Source organism: Quercus suber, unplaced genomic scaffold, assembly GCF_002906115.3.
Source record: "Quercus suber isolate HL8 unplaced genomic scaffold, Cork oak 2.0 scaffold_587, whole genome shotgun sequence".
NCBI classification, from domain to species: Eukaryota; Viridiplantae; Streptophyta; class Magnoliopsida; order Fagales; family Fagaceae; genus Quercus; species Quercus suber.
The window spans coordinates 165,747-187,712 of NW_027070032.1; the positions used below are offsets into that span (position 1 = coordinate 165,747).

Genomic DNA, 21,966 nt, shown 5'->3' on the forward strand with positions numbered 1-21,966 from the left:
GGAGAAAGAAAAAAAATTAATAAAGAAGAAATAAAAAAGGAAAGTAGAAAATAATTAGAGATTGGTTGAGAATAGAGAAAGAGCTTTGGGAGCTTGACCATGGTGTTCTCGGCCTGGATAGGTTCAGCCATGGTTGACGGTGGAGGAAGAGCTTGTGAGCTTCGGCTATGGTGATAGAGTCATGGAGTGTTGGCCGAAATAGAGAAAGATTTGAAGAAAGAGAGAGAAAAGAAAGGTGGAGAGAGAGAGAGAGAGAGAGAGAGAGAGAGATAAAGCTCATAGTGGCTATTGGTGGTGCCATGGAGGTGCGGCTATGGAGAAGAAAGAAGAAGAAAAAAGAAAGAGAGATTGACAGAAGATAAAATAGACAGGCAGAGAAGAAAGTGGAAAAAAGAAACAGTAGAAGAAAGTTAGTCATAAAAAAGAGAGAAAAAATGAATAAAAAACTATATATTTTTTAGCATTTCCGTTTGGAATGAAAAAGTAAAAGGAAAGGAAATCACATTGTGTAATGTTTTGAATAGCATCTCCGGAGAGTCGCATTGAGAGATGGACAGAAAAAGCAAAGGCAAGGCCGTGTTGACAGAAAGTGATACCGGTTTCGATTATTCTCCGGTTGGTCTGAGCATTTTGGTTGTGGATCACGATCAGAAAAGCCTCCAAGAAGTTGTAACAAATCTTCGGAAATGTAAGCACCAATACAAAGGTCTGTTCTGGTCTCCTTTATGACTTTCTTTTCTTTTTGACGGGGTGTTAATAGATACCAGTCATATTTGTGAAAGGAGTTTCTCTTTAAAAAAATTCGTAAGGTTTTTTTTGATGACTTTCTCATCTTACACTGGTGACCACAGCTCCCTCTTCAGCTTTTGCATGTTGCAGCATGAGTGATGCCTCATCTCTCTCTCTCTCTCTCTCCCAACACTGTCTAAGTGAGAGAGAAGGGCATTCCTCGATGCTGATGACGACCTTTTGTAGACGCATTGCGCAGATCACCTCGCGTGAACATGACTCACCCTTAATTTCTGTGTATCATGTTAGGGTTAAGGGAGATGGAGTGAGAAAGGTGATGGATGTCCTAAAGTTTTTTCTTCTGGTTATCTTTCTCTCTCCTCTTTTCACGCTCAATCCTCTTCCGTTCTCAACATTCCTTTTAAATGAAGGGAGATGACAATCATCAACAAGAAGAAAAGAGAAAAGGAGGATAACATTTGTTTTGTTTGTTTGTTTGTTGTTGTTTTTTTTTTTGGCTGAGAGTTTGTTGTTGTTGTTGTTGTTGTTTTTATTTTTTTATTTTTATCATTGCTTATTAGAGGGAACGTAGGAAAGGATCGATGAAAACAGAGAATTGTGTTTGCTTCGTTTGGAATAGAAAAAGCTGAAAATTAAGAGACTGAGGGATGTTGAGTTTTGACTTAAATTTTTTCAATTTTGGACTCTATATAGTTGTTACTCCCCAGATCGAGTAAGTACACTTATTTGACTCACTGGACTATTTCAGGGAAGGAGATCATCTGCTACCTGTTCAGTTAAATCCAGCAATTAATTATCTTGTCTAAGTTCCATATTGCCTAGATAGGGGAGGTCCTAAACCTTATATAGAGGGTTTTGTTTGTTGTTTGTTTTTTTTTTTTTTTGCTGAGAGTTTGTTGTTGTTGTTGTTTTTGTTTTTTTTGTTTTTTTGTTTTTTTTTTTTTTTATCATTGCTTATTAGAGGGAACGTAGGAAAGGATGAAAACAGAGAATTGTGTTTGCTTCGTTTGGAATAGAAAAAGCTGAAAATTAAGAGACTGAGGGATGTTGAGATTTGACTTAAATTTTTTCAATTTTGGACTCTATATAGTTGTTACTCCCCAGATCGAGTAAGTACACTTATTTGACTCACTGGACTATTTCAGGGAAGGCGATCATCTGCTACGTGTTCAGTTAAATCCAGCAATTAATTATCTTGTCTAAGTTCCATATTGCCTAGATAGGGAAGGTCCTAAACCTTATATAGAGGGTCTTTAATTGGTACGAGACCTTTTAAAACTTTGAGTCTCAAGTTTGAGTCAGTAATGGTGATTGGCATGTTTTAAGGTAGGAACTTTTAGGCCTTTGTATAGATTGGGATTGTTTTGTCCATGTGGGATTTGTGTGTCTTGTAAAATGTGTTTTTTCGTGTTAATAAAATTCTTCCTGATTTTTTTTAATGGGCAATAACTGAATGCAAAATATTTACATATCTCAAATATGACACCTAAATATGACATATATCCATTTGCGCCCCATGGATGTTACACTGAAAGCAAAAATACTTTTCAGTTACTGAATGCAATCAAGTGGAGGAAGCTTTGACTCTACTTAGGATGGACTTCAGTGGTTTTGATATTATAATAACTGAGCAACGCCTGCTTGGTATAAGTGAATTTGAGCTTGTTCGAATTGGTAGAGAGAGGGGCTTGCCTGTCGTGGGTAAGTATACACAGCTTGTTCAATTCCTTCAATATGTTATATATATATAATGATATTTATACCTTTTACTAAATTATATATGCCATTTGTAGTTTCATTAATATTTAGCATGTTTTGTGAATCTAACATCTCACTATTTTTAATGATATTTAGTAACATCGGAGGATGATGGAGTTGACACTATTCAGAGGAGTTTGGACTATGGAGCTTGTGCCTATATGGAGAAGCCTATCCCAATGCGTGATCTCAACATGGTGTGGACACATGTGTATTCCAGCAGAAAAAATAAGTTGGCTCAAGTGCAGAAGCCGGCAAATGATATGTCCAGAGCGAAAAAATGTCGAATGTCTTGGAAAATGGACATTCAAGAAAAGTTTGTGGAAAGTGTGCAAGAAATGGGCATTGATAGTATGAATCCTTTTCCTAATCTTAGCTACATTAATTTTTGTTCTCACACTCTGGTCATTTATCTGCTCATGCTAAGCACTTTTGTCCATTGCGTTCAATGGTGTAAGTTAGTGAAGTCAAATTACTATCAACTAATTCAATCTTTCATTTACGAAAAAGAAAAAAAAAGAAAAAAAAAAGAAAAAAGAAAAAACAGAGAAAGGGTTTGCTATATATGGGAAGGAAAACATATGCATCGGCATGATGCAGCAGCTAATATGTCTATGGGTCCGTTTAGATAGCACTTATTGTTGCTGAAAGTTGATAAAAATTGATTGTTGCTGAAAACACTGTAGCAAAATAATTTTTAAATGTGTGAATAGTATTATGGGACCCACTTTTAATATTAAATATTGTGTGAACAGTGCATGAACAGTGTGTGAAAAGTGCACGCACAGTACACGCATAGTGATTTTTGTCTCTCAAAAGTCAACAAAACTGACAAAAAAAAAAAAAAAAACAGAAAATGCAACTCTACTTTCAGCAAGTTTTGTCTCTCAAAAGTCAACAAAACTGACAAAAAAAAAAAAAAAAAACAGAAAATGCAACTCTACTTTCAGCAAGAAGAAGCGCTATCCAAACCCAGGCTATATAATTGTAATTATAATAGATCATACTAACAAGTGTCTTTAAGGTAATAGTTAACAATTTATTTTAAAAAAGTTTTGACACAATTTTTATAAAAAATAAAAAAAATTATAAAAACAATAATTATTTTTTTAAAATAAATTTTTAATCATTACTCTAAAAATATCCCTTAGCATTTTTCATAATATGGGATAAGTAAAGTATATTGCTGTAGTTGGCAAGATGTTTAAAAAGCTACCGCTGATTAGTTACAGGAATGAGTAGTTAGTAATATGTTGGAGCAGAAACAGTTAGGAGTTTGTTAGGCTTATGCCACATGGCAGCGGCCTACACATTTAATTAGTCCTTTTTTTTTTTGGGGGGGCAAAAGCACATTTAATTAGCTGAGGCTTAGGGCAGTTAGTACTTGAGTGCCTAGCTCTACATAGCCATTGATGTACTTGTAACTCAGTTTTTGGATGATAATACTGATTTAGCCCAGGTACCCAGTTTCCAAAAGGGTGGTGCTCTTGAAAAGTTGATTTTCCAATATTGTATTTTTAAGCAATTTAAAGTTTGTTTGGTACATCAATTTAAATATATATTTTTAATTTTTAAATAATATTATACATATTTTTATACTTTTTTTTACTAACACGTATTTTAAAAAAATTGAAAATTGTTGTTTAAACACACGAACCAAACGGACCCAGTTTTCATTTGTTTCAATAAAAAATTATATGTAAAGATTGTTTTTTATATATTAAAAAAATGGATTAAATTAAAGAAAAATGATCTCTTAATTTTTTTTATTTAGCTTAGCTTGAGATAGAGTTCTTCTCCACTAAAATTTTCTAAAAAATAGTATTATCTTTACACGAAACAAAATAAAGAAAATAAATTTATATCACATAAAAATATATAAGGAGAGTTAAGAGATAATGTTTGAACTTATTTTAAGATCACTATCAGACATAAGAAAATAAGATAATTTTCTATAAAATTCATTTTGGAAATAATTATCATGTATCTCTCATACTTGTATCTCACTTCATGCAAATGATATTAATTTGGAATCATAAGTTCCTGATTACTTCAATCATTTTATTGGTGGTTGTTTGGCCAAGAAACTGAAAATATAAATAATTTGTTTTGTTTGTTTCTCTATATTAGTAATATTACAGTATATCATGTTGATGTAGAGGCTACTCCCAAGAAAGTTTTGGAACGCATGAAAACTAAGGGTGTCCGAAATGTTTCTAGAGATCAAGTTTCTAGCCATCAAAAGCCCATTTAATTAGCTAAGGCTTAGGGCAGTTAGTACTTGAGTGCCTAGCTATACATAGCCATTGATGTACTTGTAACTCAGTTTTTGGATGATAATACTGATTTAGCCTAAGTACCTAGTTTCCAAAAGGGTGGTGCTCTTGAAAAGTTGATTTCCCAATCTTGTATTTCTAAGCAACTTAGGGTTTGTTTGATACATCAACTTAAATATATGTTTTCAATTTTTAAATAATATTACATGTATTTTTGCACACTTTTTCACTCACACGTATTTAAAAGAAATTGAAAACTGTTATTTAAACACACGTACAAAACGGGCCTAGCCTTCATTTGTTTCAATAGAAAATTATATATAAAGATAGTTTTTTTATATATAAAAAAATGGATTAAATTAAAGAAAAATGATCTCTTAATTTTTCTTATTTAGATTAGCTTGAGATAGAGTTCTTCTCCACTAAAATTTTCTAAAAAATAGTATTATCTTTACACAAAACTAAATAAAGAAAATAAATTTATATCACATAAAAATATATAAGGAGAGTTAAGAGATAATGTTTGAACTCATTTTAAGATCACTATCAGATATAAGAAAATAAGATAATTTTCTATAAAATTCATTTTGGAAATAATTATCATGTATCTCTCATACTTGTATCTCACTTCATGCAAATGATATTAATTTGGAATCATAAGTTCCTGATTACTTCAATCATTTTATTGGTGGTTGTTTGGCCAAGAAATTAAAAATATAAATAATTTGTTTTGTTTGTTTCTCTATATTAGTAATATTACAGTATATCATGTTGATGTAGAGGCTACTCCCAAGAAAGTTTTGGAACGCATGAAAACTAAGGGTGTCCGAAATGTTTCTAGAGATCAAGTTTCTAGCCATCTTCAGGTAATTGTTATTGTGGGTAATTTTTGTTACATACTTTTCGAACTGAAATTATGAGTTGAAGACACAATTTCAATTCATGATTTCAAGTTCCACTCATGATTTTAGTTCCTAAAAATTGTGTGCAACAACTTTTATCTATTTCTTAAATTGAAATTTCCCTCACAAGAAAAAATCTAATTTAACTAAAACAGTTGTATTAAAATAATCATTAAACATATAAATATCATTTTTAATATATTAAGCTTTCAGGACAAATGTTATTTTATCATGGTACGAAGTTAGATATCTTTTTCGGTAATACTAGTTTATCAAGTCAATGAGTTAGATTCCTTAATGGTAGTTTATGAAGTCGGATTCCTTTCCTTTGTTGGTGAAGGAAACTCACAACTTCAGTGTATGATGCAGAAACACCGTTTAAAACTTCAAAAACAAGCTCCTCCATTACACATGCAAGAGTACAAAGACAAAGATGGTACCAGTTCAGGGCATGTTGAATCTAGATATGAAATGGAGCATCCACCAATGACTCTGCTCAATGGATTCCTGAACACCCCAGATCCAAATCAGCTAGATATATCATCACAACAGCAACGAGCTCCAGCAGCAATCAAGAACACTCATGGCTTTCCAAATTTACCATTGCCTGTTGAGGCCAACTTCTGTACCATTGAAGGTAGTACTATTTGTGGAAACCAAAGGAAAACATTGATGACTCAGATGACTCGAGCACCGTTAAGTGAGCAGATATGCAATCAGCTCACGGGACATCAGCCTTTTATCTACCACTTACCCAACGATGTACCAGCGAATGTACTTGTCAATGAGGTTGGATTGCCCAACTTTGATACTCTTCGGGGGGGGAATTTCTAGAGATCTTGGTCTCTTCTCCAATTATACTCATCTTCCGAGTTCTTCTGAAGATTTTGGTATTGATTATAATTATATCCCTTTTGAATAAGGAGCTTATAGTTTCTACTGGAACGAGAGCTGGCCGGTTGGAATATTTGAACATTTTACTTGGGAAGATATAGCTCACGATCATTCTGAAAACCTCTTCTTTGATGATGATACTGGTTCGTAAGATGATTCCATTCATTGTTGCTACTTGCTAGTAAAAAAATTGTATAACTTATTCGCATTCTGGTACAAGTTATAAGAATTTTTTCTATCAAAAATAACTGAGATTTTTTAGACAAAAAGGAGAGCTTTATTTATTTATGTTCTCTTGCAGCCAGCCACTGGATTATCTGAAGCCAAAGTCTGAGTCTGGTGAGGTTATCCCAAATTCCAAGGAAAATGCTTCTTTGTTGAATACTCTCAGAAGAAGAAGAAGACAAAGAAGACAAGGAATGAAGATCAAAAGCAAAGAAGAAAGAAGTAGTCATGTTAAGTTTAATAAAGCTACTGTTGTTTTGGTACTAGCATCATAGCGGGTAAAGATGAAAGGAGAAATTACATTTTCCTATCCTAATCTACAATCTTGATTATATTTTGCACTCCAAATTTTGAAATTTTGTCCAAATTAATAACAAACTTAATATCAGGATATAAAGTGTAACAATGATTATAAATTAGGATGAAAATTTGCATTTGAAAAGTTTTAGGGTGCAAAGTGTAATATTTGAGTATAGTTTAAGATGGTAAAATGTAATTTTTCATTACTATTGAGTCTTGTAAACACTATTTACTAACACGTGTGCAGGTGTCTTACTAACACAGTTGTCTTGTTTTTATTGGTTAGCTTCATATAATTGTATTTAGGGAATTAGTTAGAGTTAGTTTCTTCAGTTAGTGTTCTTTGTTGCTATAAATAAAGAACAAGGTTCCTTGTAATTAAGCAGTTAGTGAAATAAGATTTATTTCTAAATCTTCTTGATTTTGTTATGTTATCAGAGCATACGTGTTGATTGACAGTAAAACCATTTATGTGGCGTCAACAAACTCAACAACCTCTACACAAACCATCTCCATTGATGAGTCTCATCCGTTCTTTCTACACCAAGGAGAAATTGCAGGTGCTATACTTGTGTTAAAACCTCTTCTTGGAGGAGAGAATTATCCAACCTAGGCACAATCTATTCAAAGAGCGTTGAGTGTGTAGAATAAACTAGGGTTTTTTTTTATGGCACTGTTTCTCTCATTGCATCAATGGTGCGAGGTTGGCCATGTTGTAACAACATAATTATTTCATGGATCTTGGATTGCGTTGCTCCCAAGATTGCTACTAGTGCGGTTTATCACAACACCACATTGGGAATCTAGAATGATCTAAAGGATCGATTTTCTCAAGGAATGGGCCTAGGGTCTTTCAATTGTAGAACGATCTTGGAACCAATTCACAATCTGAGCTTTCCATCACAGATTGCTTCACTCAATTGAAGGCTTTAGTTGACACCCCTTTTGCAACTTTCATTAACCTCAGTTGTATTGCATTGTTAAGAAAATGCTGATACAATTATTAGTTTGTTATGTAAAATTTACAAACTGATGTTATAAAATTATAATCATCCCACCATCATTTTTAATTTGTTGAATCAATTACATTTAACATATCTTGAGTTTTACTAAACATAGAACAACATAGCCCCATAACAACATAGTGTTGAATATGAAAAGAGTGGTTATAGGAGTATAGACTGTTCCATAACTTTTTTCTACATATGAAAAGAGTGGTTATAGGAGTATAGACTGTTTCATAACGTAACAGATTTCGTAAACCTACCATTTTTTATTCACTATTCACATCTGCCCAATTACACTTATGGCATAAAAATTGTGTAATAATTTATGGTGGTAGATTTTTTCTCTGAGAAGTTCGGAGGAAAAGGAAAACTAAAAGCTGTAGTTAAATGTGGAGCCCTCTTGTTCCCTGTGCACTAGTTCCTGTACAACATGCATTGTTCATATCATTAGGATAATCTACAATTGATACGAAAATCAAACCTGTGATTCATATCAAACAAATGATACGTCAAATCTTTTTGACATTCTTTATCTACTGACATTGTATAGAGCTTAATGCTGTACTATTTTTCTTCTTCAGTCTGCTTTTAGATTTATTAGTTCAATTTCTTTCTTTTTTTCTTTTTTTGCTTTAGGGTTTCATCTCTTCTTCTTGTTGTTCTTCTTCTTCTCTCACAAACAACAGTCTGAAGAAGCTTCAGTACACGACGCCCTGTACCTCGCTGTATTCTAGAGAGAGAAAAAAAACACTTTTAATTAGTTCAATTTCTACAGATTAGGAAAATGAAAAGCGCATTGGAGAAGAGTGATAATACTTCCAGTGAGTTCCCAGCTGGAATGAGGGTTTTAATTGTCGATGAAAATCTGGAAAGTCTCCACCTGTTGGAAACGATGCTTAAGCAATGTGATTACGAAGGTATACATATGCTCTGGAGTTTGGTCACATTTTCTTTTCCCCTTTTTTTTTTGTTTGGATGTGAGGAAAATAATGGAATAACAAATAATCATATTCGTGACCCCATGTCACTAGCTAGCTTATCCTTCTCTCTAATGTGTGCTACTTTACCACCGAAATTGTTTAGGTTTCTAAATCACACACCATGTTGTGATGTTGTGTTTGATATTGAACTTTTGTCAAATTTTTTATGTGTTCTTCCAATATATTTCTTCACCCCTACTGTGTTACATTAAAGTGAACATAAATAATTTCAGTTGCCAAATGCAATCGAGGGAAGGATGCTTTGAGTTTGCTTAAAAATAGCAGAAGCAACACATTTGATATTATTTTGACTGAAAGATGCCTGCCTGACATGGATGAAATTACGCTTCTTGGAAAATTGAGCAAGGCCACTGATTTGCCAGTCATAAGTAAGAATATCTGCTGCTTGTCTTGTTCAATTCAATTTACTATATTCTTTCGCCTTTTACTATGATATATTTAAATTGCAATCTCATTATTTAACAGCATATGCTATATTATTAGGGCTTAAGAGGGGCAAGCTTACTGTCAGGCCATGTCTAACATCCCAATATTTGTTATTTTTCAGTCATGTCCGAGGTTGGAGATAATAGCACTATGGTGTATAGCATAAAATATGGTGCTTGTTATTATCTGGTGAAGCCCATCCGAATGGATGAACTCAAAAAGATTTGGATTCATGTGTTAAAGCATAGGATAAGTAAGTGTTTTGAAGTGCCACCGCAGCGGAATGAAGAGAAAAAAGAACGGATGATCTGGACACCTGAAATGAGAGAAATATTTCACCAATGTTATCTTGAGCTGAGAGATGGTGTGAACCGTTCCCGGCCATAATCTTAAGCTTCAATAATTTGTTATTCTTACAAATTCTCAATCCAATTAACCCAGCCCAATATACATTATCAATAATTTAAAAAGTGCAAAGTTTAGTTTGTAGTTCATTAAACAAATTAACATGATTATATATTTGGAAAATTTAATGGTTGAATTGTATATTTTTTTATATTTTTAAATCATATGTTTTTTATTATTCGTTTTATAAGCTTATTTTTTAATGTATAAATGTAGACTACAAAAACTCGAAATTTAAATATTTAATTGAAGATATAACTATTGATTTTTTATTTTATTGAAATTTTGTAAGCATAAAGATATAAGTGAACAATGTAATCTACTAGTTGATTTGTCAAAATTCATGTTCAATTAAAAAATATTAAATAATGTTAACAAAGTTTGTTGACAAACTTCGTTAGTTAAAAAAAAAGAAAATTTAAATTTATTATTATTATTTTTTTAGACTTGTTATACCCATCACTCTATTTATATGGATTACCACACATTTTTTCTCATCAGTGTGGAATAATTATCACTTTTGATATGATTAGTGCACATTCTTATTATTTTTCTAGTCAATGTAGAATTCTAAAACCAATAAATAAATCTCTATAATTCTCCCATTAACTTAACATTTTGTGTATCTAACTCCCAAGAATAGAATTTTGTTTCTTAAGAAGAGAACTAAACAGTAAATAGAGCCATTGCGATTGTTTGAGCATCCCATTCCTTTCTTCTCTAATAATATTCATTTCTGTATGACAATATCTTGTGTTGCTGCAGAGGCTACCCCCAATAAAATTTTGAATAGAATGAAAGCACAGGGTGTCCAATGCCTGACTAGAGAACATGTTTCTAGCTATCTTCAGGTGCTTGTAATTTCTTTAGCTGGTTTTTACCTCTATGTTATCAAGTTAGACCGTCATATTAATTCCTTCTTCGGTGAAGGACACGTACAACTTACAAGTTCATGTCCAAAATACAGAAATACCGTAAAAAACAGCTGAGCGGGAATGACGAAGTCCTGAACACCAAGCAGCTTGAATTATCCAACATTGGAACCCAAGCCGTTCGGAATGTAGCGTTTCATGACAGGTCAAGTATTACTGAAGGTAGTACTATTTATGGAAACCGAAGTGACACTTTTATGGCAGAGAACGTAGCTGCCATGGGAGGCAAAGGCCCAACTTATTTTCCTGCGTTAGAGTTGTCTAACCATGATAATTTTCTTGGGGACAATCCTGGAGATTCTGCTGGTATCAACTTGGATCAGTTGGATGATATTCTTGTTGATTATGATGCTAATATATAAGCGGAATGCATTCATGAAGGTTAGTTTACTGTTTTTTCCACATCTTTTGGTACAAGTTATAAAAAATTTTACTGTCTAAAATATTAAGAATTAAATCACATATTTGCCTTTTTGTTCTCTTGCAGCTAAACGCTGGATTTCCTGAATCCAACTCTGACTCTGTCCTAAAAAGCTTTGGAATGAAACTTTGATCCTTCCTCCAGACGGTGGAGAAGGGATAGGCCCATCTGCCCTTTGTAGTTCCTTTGTTGTATACTTATGTTTTGTAAAAAAATTAGTTTTATTCAGCAACACACAAGAGCATGTGTGAATTTTCTTTAAGCATTTTCTGAATGCACTTCCCTTCCATTTTACCAACCGATAAGCCTCTTTTACACCAATACTTATTAGTGTTCCCTTTAGAAGCATGATTTAATCCTTTGCATATACCCTCAGCTATTACTAGCAACAATTAGATTGCGTTTAGAATTAGCTTAAAAAGTCTTTTTATTTTTTATTTTATTTTAACTATTTAGTTTATTTTATAGTACCCAAATGAGACGCCATGCGACTGGCGATGTGAAAATTTTAGTGCCCCTATAAATGTTGTAAATCATATGATCGTTGTGTGAAGAAGTAATAGTAGAACACAAAATTTTTATATAGTTAGCATGACAAATTATGATTGAAATTAAATTATTTTTATACGGGTAAAATATTGAATTTTTTTTTTGAAAAACTCAATTGGTGTTGTATTTGATTGAATATAATTTGTTTTCTTTTAATTTGTTTTTGATAATTCGATATTTATGAGTTTTCTAGTGTGTGGTCCACAGAAAATAATTGGTTTATTTCAAAATTTATTTTTTATATCTTAATTATTTACTTATCATTATAATTAATTATTTCTTACTACTAATAATGATGAAATATAATTTTTCTAAAAAAACAAAATTTATTTATTTTTTAAATAAAAAATTCAAAATTTGTAAGAAAGAATGAATTTAAGTATTTAATGATCATAATTTTAGAACCGTTATTATAAACTCTTTTACCATCCTTGCAATTGATTCCCCCCCCCCCCCCCCCCCCAACAAAGAAAAAGAAAAAGAAAAACCACCTTGTACTTTTCTATGAACACATTCATTCTACCACCCCCGCCTTCTCCCCCTCTTTATTATTATTATTTTTATATGTGACCGAATCGCCTAGTTCTGCTCTGGCTTCATTTCTCGCTTTTGTCGGCCCTGTGGCTGTGTTGTGGGTCCTTAAATTTTTTCTTCTCCTTGAAATTTATTGACTATCCCGATTCATCAACAAAGAAGATTAAAGAACAAGAAAAAAAAAAAAAACAGCAAAATACCATCCTTATCTAGAAAGAAAGATGCACTCTTGTTCCAAAAGTTTTCAAGAGATTTTTTGAGAGCCTACTTCTTTATTTTTCTTTTTAAGCAAAATATTTTTATTCAGTTGTGTCTAGCGCAGTGGAATTTGGAGAAAGGGATATCACTTTCAATAAGTCTCCCGGTATAATTATCTAGTGAATTGAGAGCAGACCTTCCAACTATTAACTCTAGAGAATAAGAACAGAGGAAAGGAGATAGACAAAAATTTCAAGGGCATGCAGTTTAGCTATGCATGCTGGTTATGACTTACGTGCGTGCGTGGTTCATATTTACACTTACCTGCATGGTTAATTTTATTTTTTATTTTTTATTTTTGAGAAATGGTTAATGTTAGTTGGACATTTAAATTGAGTTGGGGACAGAGAACATTCAAACGAAAATGTCCAAAGAGAATAGAATGAAAGAAGAGAGGCACCTCTACCTCATATTTTAAGTTTTCAAGTCACATCACTTTTTATATCTTTAACATCCATATGGGCTGGGCTGGCAAAATTCACACTTCATAAGCTCTTTTTGCAATGAACCTGGAAAATTTTTACTTATATACCTCCATATGATATATATATACTAACACACACGGACCAGCACAGCTATCATGTGGGGCAGAGCGATGACGCTTGCTATGGTACTTGTACAAAGGGCCAAGCCCAAAACCCACATAATGTTCTTGCATTCGAGCGCCACGAGCATGGCCGCATGTGGTCCACAAGCGGTAATCATCGGAGGCTGCAAGGCACCATGTGGAGACATCGAGGATCGGCTTCGAGGCCCTAGCCGACCACGCCACGTGGGAGTCGTGCGAGTTAGGAACGAATCAACTAGTTGGACGAGTGCCTTCAAGGAGGTATGCACACAGGACCCGAATTGGTCGAGGCATCGAGCATGCTGAAACAACTTGATTGGGAGCACCTGATCGGACTTGCTTCGCCCACAATGGATGAAACTAACACCATCCATTTGCGATAGCATGCCCAAGCTATACCAAGAATCATGCATCCCCCATCACATGGCTGTGAGACCATCAACCCCCGCCACTAGGCATGAGTGGGCTGGCTTCAGGAAAAGTGGCATGGAGAGAGCTTTACAATAGTTTGATCATCACCTTAGGCTTGTCTGCTGGCAATGGTGAAATAACACGTCTGCTTGCAAGAGGTGCCAGCTATACCACCTACAAAGAAATGCTAACCGTCCACCTGGCAATGCATTTGGGGCACACCTCACACCATGGACCACGTGAGGTTGGGCCCTAAATGGTGTCACGCAAGGTTGGCCAATAATCATAATAAATAGATAGCCATAGGTTAAAGATTATTGCTCAAGGGATTGAATCAACCAAGGTGTGTGGCCTTCATATGGACAATGCAAAATGAAAGTAAAGAAGCATAGTTGTTACCCATTTATTAGAAATTGTATTTTAGATTAGTCTTTGTATTTTGTACATTGTATTTTTCTTTGCACATTTTCCATATTTTCAACATGTGGGGATTTATATTTTACATGCACATGTGATTTTAAAGGAATTAGTTAGTGATATTTTCTTAGGCTAGCTTAAGGGGTACACCTGGAATTATTTTCAGGTTGCCCTAAGAAACTTAAATTATACAAAATCTAATAAAAAGAAAACTTTATATATAGACAATATATAAATATATAAAATCTTACAGTTTCATTCTACAAATTTTTTATTTTGAAATTGTTACATGATAGTTTCATTATCAAAATCTGAAGCTACATATATATTTTTCAAAATTTTAGTTGAATAAAATTTTTCTTGGACTTTTTCTTTTTCTTTTTAAGGACTTAAGATATTGTTAAAGGGACTAAAATTTAAGGACAAAGTTTGGCTGCAAACTTAGGCTACAACTTTCACTAAACAAATTAACATGGTTACATATTTTGAAAATCTAACCATTGAATTGCATGGTCTTTATATTCTTAAAAAATATTTCAAACTTCATGTTAATTGGATGTTACTATTTAATCCATAAACTTATTTTTTTATGTATAATTTTAGATACAAAATCTAGAAGTTTTAAAATTTGATTGATGATATAACTATTGATATTTTTATTTTCTAAATTTTTTTTCAAGTATAGAGAATATAAGAAGAAAATGTAATCCATTGATTTGTCAAAATTTATATTCAATAAAAAATATTGAGTAGAGTTGTAACCTTAGTCTATAACTAAATTTGTTGCCAAACTTTGTTCAGAGTGTAATTATGTTGGGTTTGAAAACATTTAGGATACAAGAAGTTATTTATTATACTCTATATTTTGACATGCTATCAAAGCATATTTAACTTCTTGGCATCAATATCATCTTTTCTTTTCTTTTGATTTTAAGACTAGCACAACAAGTTGATTTCTTTACGAGTTTTCATATTTTGAAATCGTTATATGATAGTTCATTATCAGTCATTATTATTTATTGCCAATGTGTGTAGGTGTGATCATTTTATTTTGTTAAATTTATATAGCATTTTTATTTTTAAGCAGTTATCATTATTTATTTGGCATTATTTTTACAAAAATATTGCAAACTAAATGACAAAAATCAACCCACTTGCCCACACAGTCGCACTCATCCGTATATAAATAATATACAAAGTGTACGCTTGAACAATTACTAACTTTACTTTTTTTTTCTTGAATCAGTAATTTTATAACAAAAAGTTGTTATAATTGGATAACAATATACACATTATAACAAACTCTTTGTATTTTCTAATTATTAAATTATATATAATTATATTATATTTGTACTATATATATACACACACATGTGCACATTTACATACATTACAACTCACACAAATTTATAACATTATAACCAAAAAAAAAAAAAAATAATGCACACAATTAGTATCATGCTTGAAAGAGATATTTTGATTTGTGTTGTTTGGTTTTGAAATAGGCTTATCTGTGTTGCTATTTGATTTTGGCCTAGGTTGATGTGTGTGCAAAAATGTTTTTGAGAGTAAATTTAATTGGTAAAAATATACTTCAAATATATAAATATAAATATATATATATATATATTTTTTTTTAAAGTTAGGGACAACCCTAAAGTATATGTGCACCCGCCATTGTCTACCCGCTAAAATCCTCACCCGCCTTTCATGCACGGGTGGGGTGGAACCCTTATGTCGGACCTATGAGTGAAGCCCACTCCCTAGTCATTATGATAGAGTAATGTGCGTGATGAATCATATGATCTTTAATTTGTGTGAAGAAAGAATCTTCATAAATGAAGGTTTGAGATCATGTGCAATACCTAAGGCATTTCACCTGATGCAATACTTAAGATATTTTCATCTAATGCAATAACAATAGATGGTTGAGATTGAAAGTTGCAAAAAGTAACTTTTAATAAAAAAATATTAGATGCAATAGCAATGAATGGTTGAGATTGAAAGTTGCAAAAAGTAACTTTTAATCTCAACCATTAAATAAAAAAATATTAAAAGAAGTAAATAGTTAAAGTTAAAAAATTTAAAATATAAAAAAATTGAGAAGGAAATGAAGTAATTGCATGTTCCTGATCTTAATCTGTAAATATAAAACAAGAAAAAGAAAAGTGGAGACAGATATAGAAGATATGTTTTCCGTTTAAAAAGAATGGAGGATAACATTGTTGGTCGCAGCTGTTTTACTTTCGACGAGTAGAAAATGAAGAGGGAAAAGAAAAGGGCCCGTAAAGAAAAATTAAATGTCTTTTTTATTGTTTGTTTCTTTTGATGAAAATTAAACGATTTCTTTACCACTCCCTTTATGACTTTCTGTTTCAGAAAAATTAAACGTATTTTTTTCTTCTTCATTTCAATTAATTTAATATAGCCAAGTAGCCAACTAATCATTACTAATGGGTTCCCACTATCCACTCCCAATCAGCCACCCATTGACGTTAACGTTTGTTTTTTTGGAAAATTTTATTAACACGTGAGGTTTTGACTAATATAAATCTTGTTTTAGATTTTTCAAAACTTACCAATTTGGTTCTTAAAATTTAGTCTCTAAAAATTGTTAGGCCAGTTAATAATTTTTCTTATCTGTTTAAGGTATAAGTTGGCTTTAGAGACCAAATTAATATTTTTTTAAAAATCTTGAATTTTGTTAGGATTAGTTCAAACTTTGTTAATTAAATTTACTTTAAAAAAAAAGTTAATGTCTTTGCCCTTTATATATATATATATATATTATATTTTTGTATGATGTCTTAACTCTTAACTCTTATAGAATGTTATATTTACTATTTGTTTGTGAGAAGCATTATATTTACTAATTTAAGTGATAATAAGCAATAATTTCTTGTATCATAATTTTTTTTTAAAAAAAAAAACACTATGTAATAAGGATATAATAGTAAAATTTATTAAAGTATTTTAACTTTAGTCCGTCTGTTTGGATACTGTTTATTTTGCTGGAAATTGAAAACTTATTGCTGAAAACATTGTAGCAAAATAATTTTTAAAACGTAAAATATTGTAGCAAACTTATTGCTGCATTTTTCACAAGTTGGCTGGTCCGTGAACAATGCCATAGGACCCAGGAAAAAAAACGCAAAATGCAAAATCATTGCTTGGCAAACGCATGCTAAATTTCAAAATTATTCAATCTAGTTTTTCATCCAATTTTGTTATAAATTGTTATTAAATATGCAATTAACTAATGAAAAAAAATTCTCATAAAAAAATTTATAAAATACTTTTATTAATTTTATAGATTTTTTTTATGAGAAAAATGTTTTTCTAAAGGCAAATTTTAATGAAATTAGAAATTAAATCAATTTAAAATTTAAAAAATTCAATTGAACGAAAGTAAATTTAAAAGATTAAAAACTTAAAAAGTGCAATTTACATTTTTGCCTTAGTTAAATCAGAAATCACAACAAGGTTAAACAAAGTGGATTTGATTTTGAATTAATATAAAACTGTAAACAGATATTAGAACATAAAACCTGAAGGTACAAGACACATACCACATGTGAAAAAGATTGATAGTGGATTTCATTCGTGTTTGTGCCAATCTGAAAAAATAGAAGCCCATGGTCAAGTCTAGTTATGTGTGTTTGAGAGAGAGAGAGAGAGAAGAGAGAGAGAGAGAGAGAGAGATGCCGATACCCATTGCCGAGCTATTCGTACAACATTATAAAGTGGCACTCTTTTAGCATAAGCATTGGGGCTTTCATTGGCACCAATTCCGTAAAAGAAGCCGGATGCTTTGTGTAGAAGCGAGGGAGAACAAAAGTGACACTAGGAAACTACCAGAGGATCTTAGTATTGAATTGCATTACAAACTCTTCAGAAACTAATTGTCCGTTTAGATTGAGAGAAATGAGGGGAAGTGAAGTAGAGTAGAGTATAATTAACCAAAAATTAATTTATTTTCAGCAAATTTTACTCTACTCTTCTTCACTTCTCCTCAATCCAAACGAACCATAAGAGAAATAAAATCCATAACGTACAGCATGTGTGCTGTGACATCCCTAGCTTGGTGCACTAAAAAATTTCTCCCGGAGAAGTCGACGTTAAGCTTCAGATATAAAGTACTGTATGTTAATACTTCGCCATTTTAGACATATTGCTGAATAGCAATAGCATTAAAACCAAAGTATTCTTACAGCCCGAATAATGTTGCTACACTGAATGGAAGCTTACCCTCACCCATAATAGATACTTATGTGGAAACTATCATGGGAGCCCACTCCCAACTAATTATGACAAATTCACGCATGAGATAAGTCATAGTAAAAGTGTGACAGCCTTTTGTGTTGTAGCGTAGCTATTGGAATTTACATTTTTAGACTAGTTTTTGTATTTTGTAGATTGCTTACATTTTTTAATATTTATTACATGTGATTTTGTAAATCCTTAGAATTAGTTTGATGGTTATATGGTTACCTCTTATATATAAGATTTCTTAATGATGTAATTAACACATAATAATATTAATAAGTTTCTTTATTACTCACACTAATTTTTTTGTAGTACCCAAATGAGATGCCATGCGATTGAGGATGTGAAAATTTTGGTGCCCCTACAAATGTTGTAAATCATATGATCTTTGTGTGAAGTAATAGTAGAACACAAAATTTTTAAGCAGTTAGGATTCATTTGAGATCCACTTATTTTGTTAAAATTGAAAATTTTTTGCTGAAAGTACTGTAGATAAATGTAAAAGTTAGCTGAAATAGTATAGTGAGACCCATGAATAGTAGCAAAAATAAGCTGAATAGTAAAATAAGTTGGCAAAAATAATTTTTGCCAAACGGACACTTAGAGTGTGTTTGGATACCGTTTATTTTGTTGAAAACTGAAAACAATAAAAAAATAATTTTCGGTTACTGTTCACATTCACAAAACACTGTTCATTAGCCTTAATGCACTGTTCATGTCTCATGAACAGTGCAAGAGGCGCTGGTAAAAAAAAAAAAAAAAGTGCAAAACGTAAAACGTGGACACTAAATCCAAACATATACTTAGTGTGACAAATTATGATTGAAATAAAATTATTTTATATAGGTATAATATTGAAAAAAAAATGAAAAACTTGATTGGTGTTGTGTTTGATCAATTAAAATTTGTTTTATTTTATTTTTGATAATTTGATATTTATGAGTTTTCTAGTGTGTGGTCCACAAAAAATAATTGGTTTATTTCAAATTTTATTTTTTATATCTTAATTATTTACTTATCATTATAATTAATTATTTCTTACTACTAATAATGATGAAATATAATTTTTCTTAAAAAAAAAATTTATATATATTTTTATAATAAAGAAAGCAAAATTTATAAGAAAGAATGAATTTAAGTATTTAATGATCATTATTTTAGAACCGTTATTATAAACTCTTTTACCATCCTTGAAATTGATTCCCCAGCCCCTTAAAAAAAGAAAAAGAAAAACAATCTTGTACTTCTCCCCCTTTCATTTTTTTTTGGTTAAATATTAGTTATGATATATTCCATGTTGAATGTGGTTGAATATATGCGAAAGAGAGAAGTATAAAATAGGAACACAAGAACACAAGGTTTTCGTGATTCAACCTTACGGCCTACGTCCACGGAGAAAACTCTTAAGGACTACATCTTTATTATATAAGAGTGAAGTACAAAACCTGTGTTATAATAAATCATAACATGTGTGTATATAGTATACTAAATCCTAGACTAATAGACTTCTGATATAAGTAGGAGACTTGACTTGTACACAAAATAGAATTAGGCTTGGATTTATACTAATAGACTAATATATCTATAACATTTTTATATGTGACCAAATTGCCTAGATCTGCTCTGGTCTTCATTTCTTTGCGCTTTTGACGGCCCTGTGGCTGTGCTGTGGGTCCTTAAAGTTTTTCTTCACCGTTGAAATTTCTTGACTATCCCGATTGATCAGAAAAGAAGATTAAAGAACCAAGAAAAAAAAAAAACCACAGCAAATTAAATACCATCCTTGTCTAGAAAGAAAGATGCGCTCTTGTCTCCAAAAGTTTTAAAAGGATTTTTTGGGAGCCTACTTCTTTATTTTTCCTTTTAAGCAAAATAATTTTATTCAGTTGTGTCTAGCAGCAGTGGAATTTGAAGAAAGGGATATCACTTTCAATAAGTCTCCCGGTTATTATATTCTAGTGAATTGAGACCACACTTTCCAACTATTAACTCTAGAGAATAAGAACAGAGGAAAAGAGAGACAAAAATTTCGACGGGCATGCATGGTTTAGACTTACGTGCGTGCGTGGTTCATATTTAGACTTACGTGCATGGACAGCATGGTTAATGTTAGTAGGACATTTAAATTGAGTTGGGGGACAGAGAACATTCAAGACGAAAATGTCCAATTCCTTCTGTTATCAAAGAGAATACGAATGAAAGAAGAGAGGCATCTCTACCTCATATTTTAAGTTTTCAAGTCACATCACTTCTTTATTATATCTTTGTACAGAACACAACTAAGGCATGGAAGAATGTATAAGTGGTTGAATTTGAACTTTACACATGGAGTGGCTCGGAGAAAGGGGAGAGGAAGCATTGGTTAATAGATTTTGTCTTGGTCTATAAAAGTTTGTTTAGACCTCCTTAAACCAGATTGTTTAACCTAATTAATTAGCCAATTCTAGGTTAAACACAAATAAATCATATCATGCTAAGTTGCGGAAAAGTAAATAACACCACGATATGAGTACCCAAGAAAACTAATGAAACTAACTCGTTTCAAGGTAAAAACTTAGGGAGAATTTGACCTAGTTATCTTCAAAGTAAACCAAATCCACTATTAGAGAATTGAAGTTGTTACAAAAGATTTAACCCTAAATCTAATGCTACCTCATGTAGTAACTTATTAATACGACCACGTGCAAGCTCCGAATTCTCGGATTCCTTCTCTTCTTGGATTTATAGCAACACAAGCACACCCTTACTTGTGACTTTGAGACTCTACTCAAAGGTTTCAGATCACATTTTCTTGTTGATCTTAATGTAACAACTAGTTCTACCAATTCTTGATTGTAATTTAAGTTCCTGTAGAATCTTGTGTAGTTAGAAGGTATAGAACCTCTCAGATCTCACAAAGAGTAACACACAAGTCTTTTTTAACCACCCAAAATGTGACTAAGGTTTTCCTTTTATATGTGGATAAGTTTTAGTGAAACCCTAAACGTTTTCACGGGCTTTAGCCTCTTTAAAAATTCTGCAGAAAAACTGTGCCTGCAATTTTCGATCGGTTGGGTCTAATTCTAGATCGGTCGAGAAAGATAGAACTTGACTTCTCTTTTCTGCAATTAGTTGGACTTCAAATCTTGAAACACAATTATTTAAGCATTGCCTAAACACTTAGACTAGACATGTTTTGCTCTTGGTTTACCAACACAATACAATCATGATTCTAAACATTTAATCTAAATCTTTAGAACCTAATAGTTTGTGTTAAAGGTGTGACTGCCTTGGAAGGAAGTGGGATTTGCACCTGGCATGTTACTCAAGCACTCACCAAAAAGAGAGATAGTGACTTTCTAAAGTTAGAAGTTATGAGGACACCCATTATTGGTTGAATGCATGATGGGCCACCTCAGAGACATGTTTATCCATCACAGTACTCCTGATGTCCCTCTCAATGTCCACGACTTGTCTCCCAAGCAGTGGCAAAGTCACCTACCTACGGGTCCCAATGCCACGTTAGCGCAGTTCTTATCCTCTCGTTAGTAGATAATATTACTACTGTGAAAAGGTCCAAAATAGAAATGATGACTTGACACCTGTTTTTGTACTCAGCCATATTTCTCAGAATATAAGAGGAACATGCAGTTATGCAATTAGGGCAAAACCCCAAGTAGATATTTT

General features: G+C 32.2%; 2 protein-coding genes across 2 annotated transcripts; both read left to right on the forward strand.

Moving 5' to 3' along the window:
- The first annotated feature begins 549 nt into the window (after positions 1 to 549).
- Positions 550 to 7,080, forward strand: LOC111995696 (two-component response regulator ORR26-like). Its single transcript, XM_024027626.2, has 7 exons — positions 550 to 706; positions 2,302 to 2,451; positions 2,605 to 2,859; positions 5,565 to 5,650; positions 6,056 to 6,323; positions 6,610 to 6,727; positions 6,882 to 7,080. Exons 1-7 carry the CDS (start codon positions 550 to 552, stop codon positions 7,078 to 7,080), a joined length of 1,233 nt encoding a protein of 410 aa, XP_023883394.2.
- Positions 7,081 to 8,896: 1,816 nt separating this feature from the next.
- Positions 8,897 to 11,238, forward strand: LOC111995694 (two-component response regulator ORR26-like). The gene is made up of 4 exons (XM_024027625.2): positions 8,897 to 9,029; positions 9,326 to 9,481; positions 10,710 to 10,795; positions 10,912 to 11,238. Exons 1-4 carry the CDS (start codon positions 8,897 to 8,899, stop codon positions 11,236 to 11,238), a joined length of 702 nt encoding a protein of 233 aa, XP_023883393.2.
- The last annotated feature ends 10,728 nt before the right edge of the window (positions 11,239 to 21,966 follow it).

Bases quoted from the DNA above. Each gene is read 5' to 3' on its own strand.
- LOC111995694 (XM_024027625.2), top strand. From the start codon at position 8,897: ATGAAAAGCGCATTGGAGAAGAGTGATAATACTTCCAGTGAGTTCCCA. The intron at 9,030-9,325 runs GTATACATATGC...AAATAATTTCAG, and splicing joins TAAGCAATGTGATTACGAAG to TTGCCAAATGCAATCGAGGG. The intron at 9,482-10,709 runs GTAAGAATATCT...GTGTTGCTGCAG, and splicing joins CACTGATTTGCCAGTCATAA to AGGCTACCCCCAATAAAATT.
- LOC111995696 (XM_024027626.2), top strand. From the start codon at position 550: ATGGACAGAAAAAGCAAAGGCAAGGCCGTGTTGACAGAAAGTGATACC. The intron at 2,860-5,564 runs GTATGAATCCTT...ATGTTGATGTAG, and splicing joins GCAAGAAATGGGCATTGATA to AGGCTACTCCCAAGAAAGTT. The intron at 6,728-6,881 runs GTAAGATGATTC...GTTCTCTTGCAG, and splicing joins TTTGATGATGATACTGGTTC to CCAGCCACTGGATTATCTGA.